The sequence below is a fragment of the Elgaria multicarinata genome, chromosome 2 (genome assembly GCF_023053635.1).
Source record: "Elgaria multicarinata webbii isolate HBS135686 ecotype San Diego chromosome 2, rElgMul1.1.pri, whole genome shotgun sequence".
Lineage (NCBI taxonomy): Eukaryota > Metazoa > Chordata > Lepidosauria > Squamata > Anguidae > Elgaria > Elgaria multicarinata.
In genome coordinates this window covers 150,932,355-150,953,468 of record NC_086172.1, presented here as the reverse complement: position 1 = coordinate 150,953,468, position 21,114 = coordinate 150,932,355, and the positions used below count along the sequence as shown (strand labels likewise).

The following is a 21,114-nucleotide window of genomic DNA, read 5'->3' as shown; positions in this document are numbered from 1 at the left end:
CCACTACTAAATGGCTGCCATTGGAGGCGTGACAAAGGACAAGTAACCTGCCCAAAAGACCAAATACAAGGCAAAGGTGGGGTCTTTGCCCCAGTACACTAAGCAACTCATTTGAACACACAGGTTTCAGCACCAACAGCAGCCTATTTCACAGTAATGCCCAGCTTCTGGTAAAAAAAGAAGTACTAATCATGTTTTTAAAACATGGGAGGAGTAGGGCATTTAATAGCTATCTGTTTTTTGTTATTCAGACTGTGCCCAGCTTCTAGTAAAAAACAAGTACTAAAAAAAGAACTAAATATATTGCTGATCTATCTGTTTACCATTTTGAATAATATTAATGGACATTTCCATGAATTTTGCCACTGCCCAAAAGTCTATTCACTGATTGATTAAGGCATTTAATCAATCAGTGGAAGAGCAACACCATACAGTGGTGTGAAATTTAAGATGTTTGCTCTTAATTAGTAAGGCTGTCTTTTGTGTGATTGTACTTGCAAGACACCCTGGGAGGTTGTTGAAGGGTGGGGTACAAACTCCTAGAAACAAATAAACAGAAGCTATCTGTTTTTTGTTATTCAGACAATGGCTCAGGAGAACTCCTTTGTACACAAGCATATGCATATGCTTATAGATGAATTGCCTTTACCAGTTGGGTTGGGGGATTGTGCTGTTTTGTTTAATTGGTTTATTTTTAGTTATTAATACTTGTAGCATCAACATTAAAATACATTATTACTCATTTTAATAGGTGTTACATTGTTTACCATACATCACTTTGGGTGACTTTTGACAGCAAGGAACTTTCTATAAATCAGTAAAGTAAATAAAAATAAATTCAATAAAACAGCACAGATATAGGGACATTTGTATGTATATCTAAGCGTATATATGTGTGTACAAAAGAGTTCTCTTCAGCCATTGTTTGAAGAAAGAGAATGGAGAGCTATTCATTTAGATAGTATCCAGTGGTGTCATTCTACAAAGTCAAATAGTGGAGCACTAGCAAATGGCTCAGTTCAGACAACACATTAGTCAACAGTGTGAAAACTCCACTCAACGGTTGAGTTTTTAAGAGGTACTCCCCATGCAACATGTTCTAACTTCACTGTTGTGTAACTGTGGGCTACCGTGGGGTTGAGTAAAATCCATTGTGATGTTTGATTGACAGTTGCTCCGCCCTCTCTCTTCCCCTGGTACCCCATCAGCCATTGCTACAAAAAAACAATCCCAGCGGCTCTCCTTTTGCAGCTCCTTTCGCCGCTCTTGCCAGGGAACTCTGTACCCAGTGGGAAAAGTCAACTCAACACAACAGAAAACTCCACGGAGCCCTCCACACGTCACACAACACAATGGTTGTGCAGGAACTTGCCTCTGTACAGCATGGATATTCAGTGTGGAGTGTTCCAAAAACACTCCACCATGAGGTAGAGTTTTCCCACCAGACAACATATTTCTCAGTGGTGGTGTAAAAACTCTACCGTGGAGTTCTAAAACCACCCTTGAGAAATGTATTATCTGAACTGAGCCAATGTTTTTGTTGTGTAAGCAGTTGCCCGTTATGCATGTGCAATCGATTATGCAAGCAGCTGTGGGACGTTTTGCTCAATGGTTTGCGTCAGTCGAATGCACAACCACTTGCTCAATAGCTTGCAGCCACGGGTTGCACTAGAGATATGTGCAATTGGTCGCACAACAGGTTGCACAAACGCATCACCACTTGCACAACTATAACTTTAGTGAGATTCTCCTTTTGCGCATAATTCAGAATCTAGTTTCCACTAGGGCAGTGTCATTTGCATTAATGGAATGGCACAGTTGGACGCTGGCTATTTATTATATTATATTTTTATTTGTTTTAAAGTTTATATACTGCCCTTCAACAAATTCCCAGAACTACTTGCAAATAATATCCCCTATTAATTACTAAAAGACATTTTGGATTCTATATCATTGTGTGGAGTTGCTCCTCATTTTCCTGCCATCCAGTTTTTTGAGGCACACCTCAATCAATCAGTGAAGAGATTTTCGGGCACTGGCAAAGTTAATGGAATTGCCAATTGGCACTGGTCTATTCGGTGTAGTTCCCTCCTTTCTCACCAGTGGTATCTTGGGTCATTGCTCCCTTCCACACCTTATTTGACTTCAGGCAACTCTTTAATTCTCCAATCTCCTACCCCCTTTTAAATTGTAGCTCCTTAAAGAAAAGGATGACTTGAAGAGTCAGCTTCTTTCAGCTATGCACCAGATGGAAAATCTGCAGAAGGAACTGACTGATGTTCTTGAGAAGAGGGCCAAGCAAGAAGAGGAGCTGCATTGTAAAGAAATGAAGCTCAGTGAAACTAGATCGCTGCAGGTGGCTCTCGAACAAGAGATTAGCGATGTCAGAGAAACTGCAGATAAATTGGAGAGTGAGCTTCAAAAGCAGAGCTTAACACTGAGCCAAATAAGATCTGATAAACAATGTTTAGAAGAGGAGCTTGCAACAGTTAATATGATCCATGAAAAGGACCAGACAAGACTGCTAGAGATGCAATCAGTTATTAAAAACCTGAGTGCTGTTCGGGCAGAATTGACCAACAAAATAGCAGAAGAAGAGAAATCCAAAAAGGAGATGCGCAAGACCCTGATGGAACTCCAGAAGCAACAGGAGTCTAGTCAGGAGGAGATGGCTACAACCAGTAAGCAACTAAAGTTGGAGAGAGATGTCCACCAACAGGAGCTGGCAGAACTTCAGTCAGAGTTGCAGCGGGTGAGAGCCAAACATGACCAACGTGTCCAAGAGATGATGAAGCTGTTCAGCCAAGAAAAGGAGGAGGCAGCTGATCACATTCGAATACTGAAGGTATCTGTGTAGAATGGAGAAGCTACCCCATCCTTCTGGATAACATACCTGGATTTGTGTGTATAGGGGGTGGTGGTGGTACAAATACTGTCCAACTTAAAATTAGCAATGTGTTCCTTGACCAGAAAAGGTTGTACATTCCTGTGAAATATGCAGTTGAGCTTAAAATTTAAACCACAACAAGAATCCACTCAGCACAATCTTGAATAGCTGGGGTATGTTGGCTGATAACACAGGCTACCTTTATTTGTTCAAGACTTTTGCCAGTCTTGCTTTATTTAAGCATATGAGGCTGTCTCCAATACTGCCACTGATCTTGCGCTTGATCTGTTGCACAAACAAGCCCCGCCAAATATACAGCAGAAAGCTAGCGGCAATGAAAGCAACCCTGTAAACTCCCCTTTGGAATCCACTCACAATCTTAATTTGTTAAAAAATGAACTTTGAGGCAAAAGTTACCATATGAGGCAGACTGTGTTGGTCATTAACAGTCATCTCATAGGTAAAGAAGTCAATAGGTGCCTGAGAGATGCATGTGGCCCCATTCCACACAATTTTGGAAAAAAGCAATAGATATATAGGTGAGATGGGGATCACCGTTTGAGATTTTTGTGCAATAATAGTATTACGTTGGGGAAAGGCATCTGGTGAAAACTGTAACCACTGTACAAGATGATCTGGATCCTCTGCAATAATTGTATATCTATCGCAAGACGTCTCTTACATATTTGCTCCTGTAAAGCAGAGGTGGGCAATTTGGGGTGCTCAAGTTATCTTGGCCTACAACGCTCATCAACACTCACCTTTCCCTGTGCTGGGAAAGGTGCATCGGCATGGCCACAAGTTGCCCACCCTTGCTGTAAAGACCTGATATTTTGTAGAACAGAATGTGGGGATTTAAAACTCTAATTGTGCTAGATGGTGTAAGATAACTGTTAGATTAATGAATACTGCATTACAGATTAAGTAAAATAGTAGCAGGTAGGTGGTTTTTTTTTAAAAAAGACAACACAACACAATAATATATTGGGTTATTTCAGACCTATTTGCCATCTAAACCAGAGCTGTACTTCCTGTTTACCTCACCTGTAGTTCCTGTCTGATACTTCTGCATAGCCCCACCTCTTCCCTCTCAGGAACCCTGGGTATCTTTGTGAGTCTAATTTGCTTTCTTCACAATACAATTACATTAAAATGAAGGAAAAACTTTGAGGGGTTGGTGTGGCATGGGAAAATGTTGGAGAAACAGGCACAGACATGTTTTTAGCAGAAGGGAAAATAACTTAAAGGGCAGAGCTGTCAAAAATGTATTGGTTAGACTCCTATATACATTGTGCAGCATGAAAACTATCTAATAATAAGCAACTTGTGATGTAGCTTGGCATGTGATGTAGATTTGAAAAAAGAGTTTTCTTTCAGATAAATTATATATAAGTCAAACTCATGAAAATAAATTGTATATGAATTAAGGAGTTGAGAATTTAAATAAACTTACTTAACTTTGTTCCTTGTTTTGCTTATTCCCAATAGGCTGAACTTGTAGAAGAAAAAAAATTAGCAAAAGCTTATCGCCGACAGGTGGAAAAGATGAAAATTGAATGTGATAAGTTGACAGAGGAGCTAAACCATAAGGAAGAAGAATATGCAAAATTTAGGCGAAAATACCAGCTGATGAAGCAGGAACTGGATGAAAAGGTAAAAGATAAATATTATGATCTCATGGGCTAGTACAATAGAGTCTGGCATCCGTCTTTAACACTAAGGGAATGGCTAGACTTACTGACGGACGGAGGAGGATCTCGCGATATGATGATCATGACATCCTCCCCCTCAGTGTACATGCAGTGTGTGACGTCCTGGGAGGACGGAGGACGCCTTTTTTAAAAAAATGAAAATGAGCGCAGGAGCACTCCTTCGAAAAGGTAATAAAAAACCCCGTCCTGCTCCCACCCACCCCTGATGGGCACGGAGCTTCTGAAGAGCTCCTGGTCCCATTCCTTGCTCTTCGCGTTTACTCGCGAGGAGCCGGGAAGAAACCATGATGGCTGCCCACACGTCCAGCGATTTCAGGAGACTGGAATCGATTTCAGGAGACTGGATTAAAGCCGTCCCGGCTATCCTGGGGCAAGGGAGTGATCATCCCTTCCTGCCCCCGGGATCCCCTGTGTGTCTTGTGGGCGCACAGGGATGATCCTGGGGTGATCCCTGGGATATCACCCTGTCTAGCCATGCCCCATGTTGCTATATGGGGCTTACTTTTATTTTTATTTTTTACTATATTTGTCTCCTTCCATCCAGCCCAACTTTTTCCTTATTGCTCCCTCTGCCCCCAATCTTTCTCCTTTACTCTTTCTTTCCCCTTCTCTTATTTTTTTTTGTAAAGATAAAAGGAAATTGTGGTTGGGTCCCTGGTCTGACACAGTTCTGACTGCAGTTGGAGGACCAATGGTTGAGCAAATAGAAAATTTCCTAAAACTATCCAACTAATGCCAAAGTGTATTAAAGTAGCAGGTATACCTCTTAAGTAGTCTCAGCAGAAAGATTTTTATTTCCATATTTGTTGTGAAAGCTCGTTAGACTAGATCAATTATGTACTGATGGGGAAAGCTCTAAAAATAATACTAATAAAAATATTGTTAGGAGTGTTTTGGTATGCAGACATCCCTCACTCTCCTAGCAGGCCCATCAGTTTTGGGAAATAATCTGGAGGATCCTGATTATATAATTCCATCTGCAAAGCAGATAGAATTATGTCTTGGTTGAATTTGATTTAGTTCAAATGTCCGTACTGTGGAAGCTTTCTTTTTGCCCAATTGGTATTCTTAGAATGCCTGTATTGTCCAGAGGATAACATGTCACTTCCCCAAAGAAACATTAAAGAATGAATAAACATATAAACAGAAATATCATGCCTCTGGCTACATTTTTAGAATCCAATCCAGAAAACAGATGATCTTTTGTAGTTCAGTAGCTTAGAGACTGCACATGTATCAATATTTATTTTTACGTTTCCCAGAATTCCCAACATGCTTTGAATGTATGTGTTTTATTTCTGGTGGTAAACATATTGATGTGTTTATATCTGTAGCAGTACAGTGGTCTTTATCTCTGTGTGAGATCTCTAGTTTGGGCTGTTCAGTAATCATGACAAGGACGTTTTAGAATCCCGTAAATGTATCCTAATTTTGAAATGAATTGTAGCAGAAAGATATGTGCTGTTTTTAATTTTCCTATGAATGATTGATCTTAACAACCATAAATTATTTTCGATTCCTCCAAAAGAATGCATATGTTCAAAATTTGTTGTGAACTCTGGAATATTTTTAAAATCTATTCTTCAACATATTACTTTGTGGACACAGATTCATGTTGATGACGATAATGATCACAATGTGGCCTTCTTTTTGGTTGCGTAGTAACAATACTTTCTGAGTTATTTCTCTCTTAATGTGACTGGCTTTAGTGCCAATCCATGTAAAGGAACTTTCTTTTGGGAGGAAAATAGCCTTCCAGTGCAGTGTGGAGGAATGTTTTCTCCTTTGAAGAAATATTTTAAAATCTAGCTATAATGTTGGTGAGCTGTTTGTGCAATATGGCTTTAAAAAAAAAGAAAGAAGAGAAAATGTCCTTTCAGTGATTGGCTAATGCTGATACATTGGTTGGCTATCACTGGTGTGTGTAAATGTTTTATATTTTGTCCCACTGATGTCATAGGTACTAGCCAAAAATAGTCTTCTTTGTCAGAGAAGAAACTGGAATTTCCCTGATTAAATTTCAAATAAACCAATAATAATAATAATAATAATAATAATAATAATAATAATAATAATAATAATACCACCAGCAGCAAGAGTACAACCATAGTGTACCCTTGCTGCTGGTTTTATCCCATGGTGGGGCAGATTTTTTTTAATGTCATATAGTGGGAAGCACTGGTGTGATCAGAAAGCCTTAAAATCTGTGTATAGAATTTGCACAGACCAAACAAACAATGCAAAAGCCTTTCTGGTTTGCCTTTCTCTGACTTCTGTACACATCAACATTTCTCTCTGAAAGACTTTAGTTTCTTTTCTCTGTTTACAGCCCCTAAAAACGGTGGCACTTTATTGCTCACTTGTAGATTCATCAGGTTTTTGCTTGCTCTTTTTGAACTGTTTTCTTCTAAACATATTTTGTGTGTGTACAGAATTTTTCAAGAGAGCTCTGCTTCGCAGAATATGTGCTGTCCCTGCTTAAAATACCAACCCTCTTTACTCGGCACCAGCATATTACAGTTTAATACTTCTGGTAATGTCTGTGAGCATTCTTACTTTTATTAAATATTCCATGAGAGGTGGCAGGAATAGGCAGTGGGATTTAATGGCTCCAAGTATATTGCTGGGACGTGACAAATTAATAATGTGATGTTCCAATGAAAGCTTTGAACAAAAACATTCTGCCCTCTTTTAATAAAATGTAGGTTCATCCTTTGAAGTATTAAAAGATAGCATCCCATAGGAAATTACTTACGGTTTTCTACATTCTCCAACCCATTACACAACTGAAAAGTCGCTTAAAATTTTGGCTTGGAAATAAAAGTTGTGCTGGTGTATTCAAGCCATTTCCAAAGATCGTCATGGCCAAGCTGTATTTGGATTTGCAGTTTCTGATGACAGCATTCTGATGGCTGCTGTTGCTGCATGGACATAATTAAAGAGAGAACATGAGAGCACAGATTCCACTTTTACCAAAGCAAAATATTTCCCTGGGTAAAAAAGGACCATGATTGGATCCTTACTGTTGTGTTCTTTGGATCAGACCAGAGCAATTGCTCAGGGCTAACTCTTTTATAATGTCAAAGAAAAATCTGTCAAATGAGAAAATGTCAAAAGAGTGCTCATTTTTGATCAGAGGACAATGTTCTGGTTTTCATTTTGCTTGAGAACAGTTTGTAACATATTTATTAAGTGTATTTTCATTCCATCCTTAGGGAGTTGTAAGAAATCGAGAGACTGAACCATTGACCCCATGCAAAATATGGACATGGAAGCTCTGGGGGTTTCTCCCCACACACATAACATAGCTGTACTTTTGTTGAACAAGCAACTTAGAGATATAAGAGAAACTGGCACATATGACTATATGCTGGACATGAAAGAATTTGAGGTCATTTCTTTTCCATCCAGGAGCAGTGGCAGCTTCAATACGTTTGAACTGATTTCACTGTTAGGTAGATGTTTAGAAATTGTAAACTACCTCAAAGGGAATTTGATGACTCCCAATATCAAGAGTCACTATTTGGTGATTATTTACATTAATTTGGTATATTTCTGTATTTGCAGGGTCTATGGTGCTACTATTTCTTGTTTTCCTAGATGGCAACGCAGAACAGTGTGGGAGGAGGTGTGGAGGGTTGCAGGGTGTGAGGGGAGGAGAAATCGGCAAAAAATCATCTCTGTCCTTTCCGCTGGATCAAACCATCTTCCATCAGCAGTGGGACATAATTGTATACAATCCTTAATTAATCCGTGGCATTCACTACCACAAAATGTGGTGATAGTCACTAGCTTAGATCACTTTTGAAGAGGATTAGAGACTTTCAAAGAGGATTAGAGAGCGGATAGAGCTATCTCTGGCTGTTAGTCATGATGGCTCTATAGAATTTCCAGATTCCAAGGCAACATGCCTCTGAGAACTAGCTGCTAGGGAGAAGCTGTTGGCTGGACATCCTGCTTGAGGCTTCTGGTTGGCACTGTGGGAGGCAGGATGTTGGGCTGGATGGACCTTTGGTCTGATCGACAGGAGGTTTCCATGCTTTGCTTCAACATACTCCTGGTTCTGGGGGCAGGCAGGTGTCACCCCATGCTGTGAGCTGGACCTTACATTCTTCTGGTAGTGTGCTGTGGTTGATGGCTGAGTTACTTGGAATCCTGTGATACAGCTGAGGTTGGAGATAGGAGGAGGAAGTGAACAACTTGAGGCTTTCCATTAACTCAGAGTATTTTAGCTCGTGCCAGCCCTTTTTCATACGCATTATAGGCATTGCCAGCATAAGATTCTGTCTTAAGCTCCAGCCTTCCCCCATTATGTCCCAAACTACCCTCATTCCCAGTATTATAGTAATCCTCTCCCACCCAGCGAGTATACCTCGGGGATAGGATTGCTGTGTTAATAATTCTCCCTTAGTCTCTTCTGTCCAACATACGCTGACACTTTAAACTCAGCTGTCGTGATTGGGACGCTTGTCGTCTTGGATGAAAGATGTCAGTTGAGAACAAACCCCAGCACTGAAGTGTAAAATTAATCATTTTGCTTTTGGATAAATCTTCAATTGTTGGGTATGATTTGCTCTCTGGGTTCTGCTTTTTTGCTGGCTGGAAGAATTTACAGAGAGCACCAGCGATTGTTGCTCTCCCTGCCAATTGTGGAAGAAATGAAGGCAAACTAAATGGCAACAATCAAAGCTCCTATCCTGATCTCCCCGGGATTGCCTGCATGCTACTGCTGCTGACTAAGGCTGACTAAGTGATGCTGGCTCTTTCCCAACTCATTTATTCCCTGACGTTGAGTTTTCCACTTTGGCTCAACTTTCCTTAGCACTCTAATGGCAACTTAGCTCTGATCCAGTAGCATAATAAATACTATATAGTGGTTGAAGTGGAAGTGCCCTGACCTAATGGGAATATGCCTCTCCACCTTTGTTATGGCATGTGAGACTTAAATAACTAGGCCAGTGTTTACCAGTTGCTTAAAATTATAGGGGTCTAGGAATTTGCATGGCTGTAGCTGCTCAAAAATAAGGAACTATGGCCTTTAGTGGAGAATGTTTTGTTTACAGTGAAACCCTGCTTGCCTGTTTTCATCTGTTTTTGGAACACAGCATAGATCCCATTCACCTTTCTCTGCCTCCATGCACCTTATATTTAGAGTGCCCCAGGCTCAGATTGATCCAAGCTATTTATTAAATAATTGCAAAAATAGCTTGGCTTCATCCCAGCCAATCTGAATCAGTTCAGATCCCATCAGAACCCTTGAACAATGATGCAATGGCGTTTAATCCGAAATCTCACTCACACGTATTTACTTGGCTGCTGTTGCTTGTGGGAAGTGGGTCTCTCCCCCTGATCAGCAGTGTCCAGGAAGCAATGCAAACACACCTAGGAAAGGTGCAGGGGCTGTGGCAGCAGTATTGAGATGCCACTGTTCTCCACATAGAGAAATCACAGAAGTGTCTGGTGGCTTCACATCTACAGTTGGACCCGAAGCCCATATCTACTTGCGACAGGTAGCCAAGCAAATGTTTTATTGTAAGCCTGACTTCCCTACTGTATATATGCAAAGTATTGCTTTACTTCTAGTTTTAACCCATACATAGAGCATTTCTGTAGCTTTGAGTTTTCCCTTGGGCTTCTTGAAGGTGGGAAATCACTTTCTTTGAAATTTCCTTTTGAAAAGGGTTCTAAATATTACGTACAAAATATAAGTGTAATGTCAGAACTGTAAAGAAGTTTCATAATTCAACATTGCAGACTCATTACATGCATTGTCATAGTAGACTCCAACAACTCATGCAAATAATGTTTCTAGCACCTAATGTAATATAGCAGCTCAACACCTGATGTTCTTACTTTTGGGACTTTACCGTTGTTGTAGTCAGTTTTGTTTAGGTTGCTGCCAACGTTCACTGGTATGTATCTCTGGGTTTTGGGGAGGTGAACTTTCTTCCTCCCTAGCATTGTCACCATTCATATGTGAATGTCAACATTCACCACATGTTGGAAATTCTCTGTAACATATGCGTGCAAGGTCTGGTTTTCATTCTGAAATTTCTTACATGCAGGTTCATGCCACTGTGTAAAGGTGTTCATATTTTGTAATGTGAACGTTCACATGAATGATCCCTGCTTCCGCTTCTAGATGTGTACACAAGGCTGCAAAAATAATTTTCTATTTTATTGTTGTTGTACATCAGTTTTAATGATGCCTTATACAGTTACACACAAGCGAAATAGATCCGTGTCCTAAGCAGCTTATAATCTAAGACCAACAGTGAGGAAGACCATGAAGGGAGGGAGGGAGGGAGAGAGAGTGAGTGAATGAGATGGGCAGGCAGGGAAGAATGCAGGCATATGCCATTACATGAACTTAAAGCTTGGTTACAGGTAAGAATGAAGATTAGGAGGATAAATCAAGGGCCACGTAGGAAAGGTGGATTTGAAGGAAGGGTTAGGTGGCACCACATACATGAGCAGTGACTTAAGTTCCAAACTTAAGGGGCCTGAAGGGAGAAAAGCCAGCATCATGTGAAGAAGCAGGAAACCTTTGATCAGTTGAGGGTAGTAAAGATGGAGGAGCAGAAATCATAGGTAGGTTGAAAAGTTAGGGTGGGCCATTCTCCATGGCCACTCTCATTATGCAATGCACCAGTGGGACTTAGAGCAGAATTTGCTATGTGTCTCCATGCCATAAGAGCAGTTCTCTTCAGGGCTCTACCCAGCCTGGAAGAGGAGGCTTGTAGTCCTGTTCAGGTCTTGTGGGGAGGGGTGTGTTGTGTTTTTCAAGACCTCCCATCTTCTTGAGAGACAATAACGAGGTCCGCTAAGTAGTTCACAAGGCTTTATTTAAACAATAAATGTCTTTTCCCACCTGAAGGGAGTCTAATCTCTAGGAACTTTCCTCTAGGCAAAACTATGCAAACTAAGCGAGACAATTGTCCTTACAAGAAGAATGGAAAGCCCTTCCCCAAAACGTATTAACTTCAGAGAGACTGGTTGTGATGCAGCTTCTGACGAGATGCCAACCGGGCTGACTTTCTCTCACCTTTTAGTTCCGCCCGTTTTAGTCTGCGGCGTACTCTAGGATCGGCTAACCTCTCCGTGTCCTCCCCTTCAGAAGAATATTGGCTTCTCACTATGTGTGCTGTTTACCCTTGAGGAGATAAGCTCTGGAAAAGGCTCATTCCCAGCTGCTGAAGAGCTCGTGAGAGCTGCCTCCCCCACTGGTATAATCTGGCATGCTTCTGGCGCTGTCTTCTCTACTTCAGAGTCTGATTCTGATCGATCACCTGAGACACCTTCCCCCAACCTAAGGGGAGCAGGACTAGACATGACAGAGTGGAAGGGAATAGGGGGGTTCTTTTGTTCTTACCCACCTGCCTGAGGTGTTCTTGTGTTGTGCTACTTAGTACTAGAGAGCTCAGATTTGGGTTTGATTTTTTTAGCTGTATATCAGGAGAGATAGGTGGGAGATCTTTCCTTCCTCCTGCAACATCCGTGTATAGTGCAGGCTAGAAGTGGATCTGCGGGTAGGAAATTGTAGCCTTACAAACAGCATCTTTGGCCTTGCTAAGCACTGTGCTTGCCTTGATGGTAAACATGTGGATGGTGGCCTTAAACTTGAAGGGATCAATGAGAAAATGAGTTGCTAATTTGAGGGACAAACCTTTGTCATCTTCAGTTTGTCGGATTTGCAGTCAGGAAGTCTGTAATTAAAAGTTCTGGTGATTCAGTTGTTCTTTCTGGAAACAATTTTCATTGAAGTCAAACTGACAGCACCTTGTGGTTTTTCTGTAATGTAGGCAGAACAAATCTGTCAAATGTGACACACAGATGTACTACCTTACTACGTGCATGCACCAAGGTTTACTTTGGCTTTTCATATGGCTGTTGAAAAAGTATGCCCCTAGTCCCCTTTATTGGTTAGGTTTTTACGCATCTAATGTGATTCTAACATAGGGACACATCTCATCAGTTGCAGATTTTTTTTTGTTTTTTGGGGGGCAGCAAGTTAATTTACTACTTATGACAAGTAAACTGTTAATTTCTCCCTTAACCCCCCTGCTGAAAAATAACGTCACTTTTATGGGTTGTTGTTTCATTCGCTCTTGCAAATGTAGAGTTTAACACTGAGAAAAGAAATTTCAGTTCCTTTAATAATAATTCTTTTTCTTCTTTCTTTCTTTCTTTCTTTCTTTCTTTCTTTCTTTCTTTCTTAAGAATAAAAGGATAAATAGTGAAGATGACCACCTAAGGAGGATAGAGGAAGTCAGATCACAACTTCATGACCAACTGCGATGTCTTCAAAAGGAACAGGAATCTATCCTCTCTATGATAGGAAGTGAAATTGATGCAGCTTGTGAAGTCTTTTCTAGGGACTCGGTGGAGAAATTCACAGTAATTATGAGCTTATTCAGAATTAAATTTTATTCTTGTTCATTGACTAAATGAGCATGGAATTTTATTCTGTTTGTTATTTTCATTGCTTATGACATTTCTGTACCGTCCAGTAGCTGGACCTCTCTGGGCAGTTCACAAAATAGAGATAAAAAGATAAAATATAAGAACAGCAAAATATAACATAAACTCTGAAACAAATTTAAACAGCAAGAGAATAAGGCCAAAGTAAAACTGACAAGAGGTGAAAATAGCAGTGGAAGGATCTAAAAAGCACTAAAACATTTTTTAAAACTGAGGGGACTTCATCGCTTGGGAGAATAAAAAGAAAACCTAGTAGAGAACCCAGTGCTAACCCCCGCAACAACGTAGGTACCAGGCAAGCCTTTCTGGGGAGGGCATACCACATCCGGGACACCAACCCCACCACTGAAAAGGCCCTCTTCCTAGTAGCCACCCACCTCACCTCATTTGATGGGGACTCCTGGAGAAGGACCTCTGAAGGTGAGCTTAGTGGTCAGGGTGTATACAAGAACCATTTGATGCAGGGCTGCTAGTTTAATTCAGTCTTGATGCAGGCTTTTTATGAAATGGAAGCTTAGGGGTACTTGGTAATGTACCTCGTACAAAATGGCATTTTCCATTTTAAGCATTCATAACAATAAGTCATTTCTATCCGCCTTATTAGGTGATAATACCTGCATTCTTAGGCCTAAGTTGTACAAACAAACAGTTGATGAAGTGGTAAAGCTTGGGATTACATGGTTGAATGCAAACCATGAAAAAAAATCCCAATCACGTACAAAACTAGCATGTCAAGAATAAATGTATTTATTTTATTTATTTGTTTGTTTAAACTTATTTTTAGGCTGCCTTTAAGGGGGAAGGGTACTTAGCCTAGTGTTCTTTTTCCCCTGACATCTAGTTTCTGATATGCAGGAAGCTTACTATATACTGAGTATTCAATCATATGACTCTCTTGCTTGCAGTATGTACTAATACAGCTAAGAAACAATTTTACCATCGCATCAGATATTTATGTAAAGTAGGTCCAGGAAGAGACTTTATGGTTCCTCTCATAGAGCATGCTGAAAGTGCCCTAGGAAGCAGTGGTCAAAGGCTCCTGTCTGCTCTAGGACCAGAGCTTCTATGGTAGAAAAAAATAGTTCCTGTTTGTAGAGTGCTTCCCCACCTTTCCCCCATTTTCCCCCTCAAAAAAGTTGTGGGATGTCAGTGTGGGATGTCAGGATCCTTCAGCATGAGAGTGGAATAGAGGCGGGAGAAGGACTAGAACCCAGGATGGCTGGTGAACATAAGAACCACCGTACTGGATCAGACCAAGGGTTCATCTAGTCCAGCATTCTGTTCGCATAGTGGCCAACCAGCTGCCCTCAGGCAACTCACATGCAGGGCATTAATGCAATGGTACCCTTCTACACACGTTCCCCAGCAACTGATGTACATACTGTGTCTGATACGAGAAATAGCGTATAACCATCAGGAATAGAAGCCACTGATGGCCTTCTCCTCAGGAATTTGTCCAATCCTCTATTAAAGCCATCCAAATTGGTGGCCATCACGACAACTTGTGGAAATGAATTTAACTATGTTATTATTATTTATTTATTTATTTATTTATTTATTTATATAGCACCATCAATGTACAAGGTGCTGTACAGAGTAAAACAGTAAATAGCAAGACCCTGCCGCTTAGGCTTACATTCTAATAAAATCATAATAAAACAATAAGGAGGGGAAGAGAATGCACCAAACAGGCACAGGGTAGGGTAAAACTAACAGTATAAAGTCAGAGCAAAATCAAGTTTTAAAAGCTTTAGGAAAAAGAAAAGTTTTTAGCTGAGCTTTAAAAGCTGCGATTGAACTTGTAGTTCTCAAATGTTCTGGAAGAGCGTTCCAGGCGTAAGGGGCAGCCGAAGAAAATGGACGAAGCCGAGCAAGGGAAGTAGAGACCCTTGGGCAGGTGAGAAACATGGCATCAGCGAAGAGCACGAGCGGGGCAATAGTGTGAGATGAGAGAGGAGAGATAGGAAGGAGCTAGACAGTGAAAAGCTTTGTAGGTCAACAGGAGAAGTTTATATTGGATTCTGACGTGAATTGGAAGCCAATGTAGCGATTTCAGAAGTGGAGTAACATGGTCAAAGCAGTGAGCCAAGAAGATGATCTTTGCGGCAGAGTGGTGAACAGAAACCAACGGACTGATGTGAGAAGAAGGAAGGCCAGTGAGAAGAAGGTTGCAGTAGTCCAACCGAGAAATAACCAATGCATGAACAAGAGTCTTGGCAGAAGAGACAGACAAAAATGGTCGAATCCTGGCAATATTATACAGGAAAAAACGACAGGATTCAGCTACTGTCTCAATATGAGGAATAATGGAGAGCGAAGAATCAAATATAAAGCCAAGACTACGAGCTTCCTTGACTGGAGTAAGCGTAACATTATTGACAGTAAGAGAGAATGGGAGATGAGGAGAAGGTTTAGGAGGAAAAACAAGCAATTCAGTCTTTGCCATATTAAGTTTCAAACGATGATGAAGCAACCAAGCTGAGATATCTGAAAGACATGCTGAGATACGATCGTGAACATCAGGAGAAAGATCCGGAGATGAAAGATATAATTGTGTATCATCGGCATACAGATGATATTGGAGGGCATGAGATTGACTAAGATTACCCAAGGGCAACATGTATAAAGAAAACAACAACGGACCAAGCACCGAGCCTTGCAGAACCCCTACTGAAAGGGGAAAGGAGGAAGACGAGCTGCCATTAGCCAACACGCTGAAAGAGCGACCCGCTAGATAGGAGGCAAACCAGTTATAGACAGAGCCACAAAATCCGAGGTCATGAAGGGAATCTAAAAGAAGTTCGTGATCAACCGTGTCAAAGGCTGCAGTTAGATCAAGGAGAATAAGAACGGAATAAAGGCCTTTAGACTTAGCAATAAGAAGATCATTGGTAATCTTAGTAAGGGCTGTTTCAGTGGAATGCAAAGGACGGAATCCAGATTGAAAAGGATCCAGAGCAGAGTTACTAGAAAGAAAATCAAGACAACGAGAGTAGACCACACGCTCCAGGATCTTTGAAACAAAAGGCAACAAAGAGACAGGTCGGTAGTTAGACAGAGATAGCCTATCAAGAGTAGGTTTCTTGAGAATAGGAGAGACTGTAGCGTGTTTAAAAGCAGAAGGAAATGAACCAGAGGACAGAGAAAAATTAATAATATGAAGCAAGGAAGGGAGGATAACAGGGATAAGATTAATAAAGACGGGAGAAGGAATCGGATCACGAGAGCAAGTGGAAGGCTTTGAAGAGCGCAGTATTGTAGACAGTTCATCAGCTGAGACCGAAGGAAATGCAGAGAAATTTGCAGGAGGAACTGGCAGATGAGGAACAGGAACTGGAAGAGGAGCAGAGCTGGCAAGATCAGAGCGAATAGTTTGGATTTTGGCATTGAAAAAAGAGGCAAAGTTATTAGCAGACAGAGAGGCGGGGAGAGATGGTGGATTAGGCTTCAGAAGAGAATTGAAGGACGCAAAGAGCCGCTGAGGATGCCTAGCATTTGACTGGATCAACGTTGAGTAATACTGCTGTTTGGCCAATGAAATAGCGGAAGAGAAAGAGGAGAGAACAAATTTGTAATGGACAAAGTCCGCCCAGTCCCTGGTCCTACGCCAAAGGCGTTCAGCTGCCCGGGAACAAGAGTGAAGGTAGCGGATGAAAGAGGTGAGCCACGGTTGGGGTTGAGAAGGGCGAACTATCCGAGTTGTAGATGGAGCAAGATTATCAAGAGTTGAAGATAAGGAGGAATTAAAGAAGGAGACAGCTGAGTCCAAGGAGACAGCCGAAAAGACAGAAGGAAGAGAGGAGGCTAGAGACTCAGAAAAAGCCTCATAATTGATAGATTGCAAGTCGCGACAAGAGCGAGAAACAGGATGAGAAGGAGGAGGATTATGAGTAATCATGAAAGAAACTAGATGATGATCTGACAAAGGAAAGTCAGCAGTAGAAAAGTCCAAAACAGAGCAATTCCGAGTGAGAACAAGATCCAAACAGTGTCCAAGGGAATGTGTGGGTGCATCAGACCAAAGCTTGAGATCATAAGAGGAAGATAATGAGCGAAATCGTAGAGCTGCAGCGTCTTGAGGGTCATCCACATGAATATTGAAATCACCCAAAATAAGAGTAGGACAGTTGTCAGAGAGGAAAAAGGACAGTCACGAATCAAAATCAGAGATACATTTTGAGGACGAGCCTGCAATCCGCAGTCGCAATGGAGCGAAAAGCCTCACCACATGTACCTCAAAGGAGGAAAAACAATGTGAAAGTGGAATGGAAAGAGGCTGAAACTGGCACAAACTAGATAATAAAAGACCCACACCACCACCCCGACCCTCTGGGCAACTAGTGTGAGAGAAAGAGAGTCCTCCAAGAGAGAGGGCAGCAGAGATGGCGGTTTCATGGGCAGGAAGCCAGGTTTCAGTAAGAGCAAGGAGGTGAAGAGACCTAGAGATAAACAAGTCCTGAATGACAGGGGCCTTAGAAGCAACAGATCGACAGTTCCATAAGGAACATGAAAAAGGCAGCTGAGAAGAGGGGAGACACCGAATAGGAACTAAGTTAGGAGAGACGAAATTGGAACGAGCCATAAGGAACAGATATGGGGAGAAAAGAATTGAGAGGAGAAATGAGGAGAGAGAAATAGCAAGAAGCCAGAGAAGTATGTCCTGAATCAGAAAGTAGCAGCGTCCGGTCCGCGGCTGGGGTTCTTCCTCCGAAGTAACAGTTCCGCTTGACCGGCTTCGCGCCCACGGCAGAGAGCCTCAGGCTGAGAGCCCTTGTGCTCTCGCCGAAGGCTCGCGCCTCCAGCAAACTGCAGGCTGAAATACCTGAAAGAGGCGGAGCAGATGACCAAATTCAAACACACCAATCACTATGCAGTGTGTGTGAAGAAGTGCTTCCTTTTATCTGTCCTGAATCTTCCACCAATCCCACCGTGGGATGACCCCGGGTTCTAGTATAATGAGAGAGGGAGAGAAATGTCTCCTTATCCACTTTCTTCACACCATGCATAATTTTTCACACCTGCGTCATGACTCCTCTTACAGTCCCATGTGTTGATGTAACCTTTCTTTATAAGAGAGCTGATCCAGCCCCTTGATCATTTTAGTTGCCCTTTTCTGCACTGTTACCAATTCTGCAGTATCATTTTTTTAGGTGCAGTGGCCAGAGGTGGTTTAGGGTGGTTTGACCTGAGATTTCTGGGCGGAGTGTTGGTTTTATTGGATCGAAGCCGGTGCCAGGCCTCTGAAATGCTCATGGGCAGGAACTGGATTTGAGTGAGGGGGTTACATATGTGTATGTGAGCGAGGTGCATATTGTGTGTGTCTGTGTGGGTGCACGCACATGTGTGTGGTCCCTTACCACTTCAGCAGACACCTGATGCAATCCTTGGGGCTAAAAAAATTATGTACCCCTTGTATAAACAATACCATCACCAGAAGTTGTTTTAAGTTCATCATAATGTCCCAATAAAGAATGGCATCCTATTATTCCTGCCCAGTGTGTCATAACCTTCCAGATTGCATATTATATCATGTTGGCCTGGTGAGAAGAGCATAGTTTGCTACTCTACATTAACTCTCTTACTAAATAATGTTCGTATCTTGAGGTTGGGAGTTATTGCCATAACCTGTTCATGCTGTATGTCAAGATGATGTCTGCATTTCTAACTTCAGGGCACACAAAATTCACCCTGCTGCTTCAGCAAATCATGAAGATAATATGTTAAATGCATTTCTTTTTAATATTGAATATTGTATTGAATTTTATCTAAAAGTAAAAGAAAACCCCACACTTTTATATGAAAAACTGAAAGTTTACCAGTCCTAGGGATGGGAGAGAAATTAGTTTGGTTTCCATTTCAATGCAAACTTCCCAAATTCACACTTCTCGCACCCAAAAATAATTTATTTATTTATTTTAATTATTACATTTTTATACTGCCCAATAGCAGAAGCTCTCTGGGCGGTTCACAAAACCAGAGCTTCGGCTATGGGGCGGTATATAAATGTTATAAAATAAATAAATAAATACTGCTGAAATGTATACATTTTTGAAGTTTGCAGTGCAGTTTGCAAAAGAAAATGTATATTTGCATGCAGAAATTCACATTTCCATGCAAAAATGCATGCATACAAAAATGCTTATTTTAATTTATTGTTCGTGCTGAATATATAATCCTATGTGGAATCGGGACAGAACAAACTTAACATTGGATAAATGAGAACCTGAGCGATATCACACTTGACAGATTTGCCAATCTCTAACCAGTATCTGTTCATATTATTCAGTATCTTAAATTTCTGAAGCTTCTCAACTAAACTTCAAAAAATAATTTTATAGGAATTCTTTGATGTAGTCTCTCTTTCTGACTGCTTCAGAAGTAATTAGAAGCTACCCTGCTTTAGATCTCAGCTAAAAAGTGTTAAGGATGGTAGCAAAGATCAATGTGTGTGTGGCTTTATTCTCTACAGTTTTCTGTAGCTATTTTAATTTTCTGACCTATTTGCCAAAGTAGTTTCCAAACGTTTTAAGCGGATGAACCTATACAGATCTTTGTTCACCCCCAATCTATTCTACTAACTTCTCTAAATTAGATCATAGCCTTGTGCCCTTGGTGTCTCCACAATTCATGTTTGGAACTGTAGACTGCCCGAGGAAGTCTATTGAAGGGCAGGATATAAATAAATACTCATAATAAAACATACTGACAAGGAATATCTCAGTATTGATCCCATCCCGTTGCATTTTTAAACAGAAGTAGTGCACTGATATTTGTAAAAAATCTTCTGATAAAATAATCTTTGAGAAGTACATGTTTTCTATTTTTCTATTTTTATTTTTTGTTAACTGTAATTAATGGAAATGGCAGAAAAGTAGAATTCCATTACCCTGGATTGATGAAATTGGAAAGCTAAGACATTAAATGAGAAAGTTGAAACAGAAAGCCTCTTCTTGAATGTATTGATAATTACAATCCCCCACCCCAATGCAAGTAGTGTGTCTCTTTCTGGGTGACTTACTTTGCAGTGGGATTCACTGACTTCATAAGGGGACACTGTAGAGAGATGTTGTTCCCAATATATACTCAGGCAGTCTGCACCCCTTAACACATATTTGGAAGTCCTATGTCCCACCATATGTGACATTTAGACAAACAGCAGCGTTTCATTGTGAGTCTCTTTGAAGGCCCACATTGGCTGCAAGTTTGGCTCTTTTTCCGTCAAATTGGTCTTCAGCTTAGCATCATGTAGCCAATGTCATAGAATCATAGAATAGCAGAGTTGGAAGGGGCCTACAAGGCCATTGAGTCCAACCCCCTGCTCAATGCAGGAATCCACCCTAAAGCATCCCTGACAGATGCTTGTCCAGCTGCCTCTTGAATGCCTCTAGTGTGGGAGACCCCACAACCTCCCTAGGTAACTGATTCCATTGTCGTACTGCTCTAACAGTCAGGAAGTTTTTCCTGATGTCCAGCTGGAATCTGGTTTCCTTTAACTTGAGCCCGTTATTCCGTATCCTGCACTCTGGGAGGATCGAGAAGAGATCCTGGCCCTCCTCTGTGTGACAACCTTTTAAGTATTTGAAGAGTGCTATCATGTCTCCCCTCAATCTTCTCTTCTCCAGGCTAAACATGCCCAGTTCTTTCAGTCTCTCCTCATAGGGCTTTGTTTCCAGACCCCTGATCATCCTGGTTGCCCTCCTCTGAACACGCTCCAGCTTGTCTGCGTCCTTCTTGAATTGTGGAGCCCAGAACTGGACGCAGTACTCTAGATGAGGCCTAACCAGGGCCGAATAGAAAGTTACCTCACGTGATTTGGAAGCTATACTTCTATTAATGCAGCCCAAAATAGCATTTGCCTTTCTTGCAGCCATATCGCACTGTTGGCTCATATTCAGCTTGCAGTCTACAACAATTCCAAGATCCTTCTCGTTTGTAGTATTGCTGAGCCAAGTATCCCCCATCTTGTAACTGTGCATTTGGAAATGCATTTGGAAATGCACATCGTTTAGGGCAAACACTTAGGGCAAACCAAGC

General features: G+C 41.2%; 1 protein-coding gene across 1 annotated transcript in view; it reads left to right on the top strand.

The window, feature by feature from the left end:
• The window catches only part of CEP128 (centrosomal protein 128), a 238,411-nt gene that overhangs the window by 77,495 nt on the left and 139,802 nt on the right, over positions 1 to 21,114 (top strand). Inside the window, exons 14-16 of the mRNA XM_063117936.1 lie at positions 2,195 to 2,845; positions 4,376 to 4,540; positions 12,820 to 12,996. Coding sequence (XP_062974006.1) covers positions 2,195 to 2,845; positions 4,376 to 4,540; positions 12,820 to 12,996 — 993 coding nt within the window. The remainder of the gene's footprint in view (positions 1 to 2,194; positions 2,846 to 4,375; positions 4,541 to 12,819; positions 12,997 to 21,114) is intronic.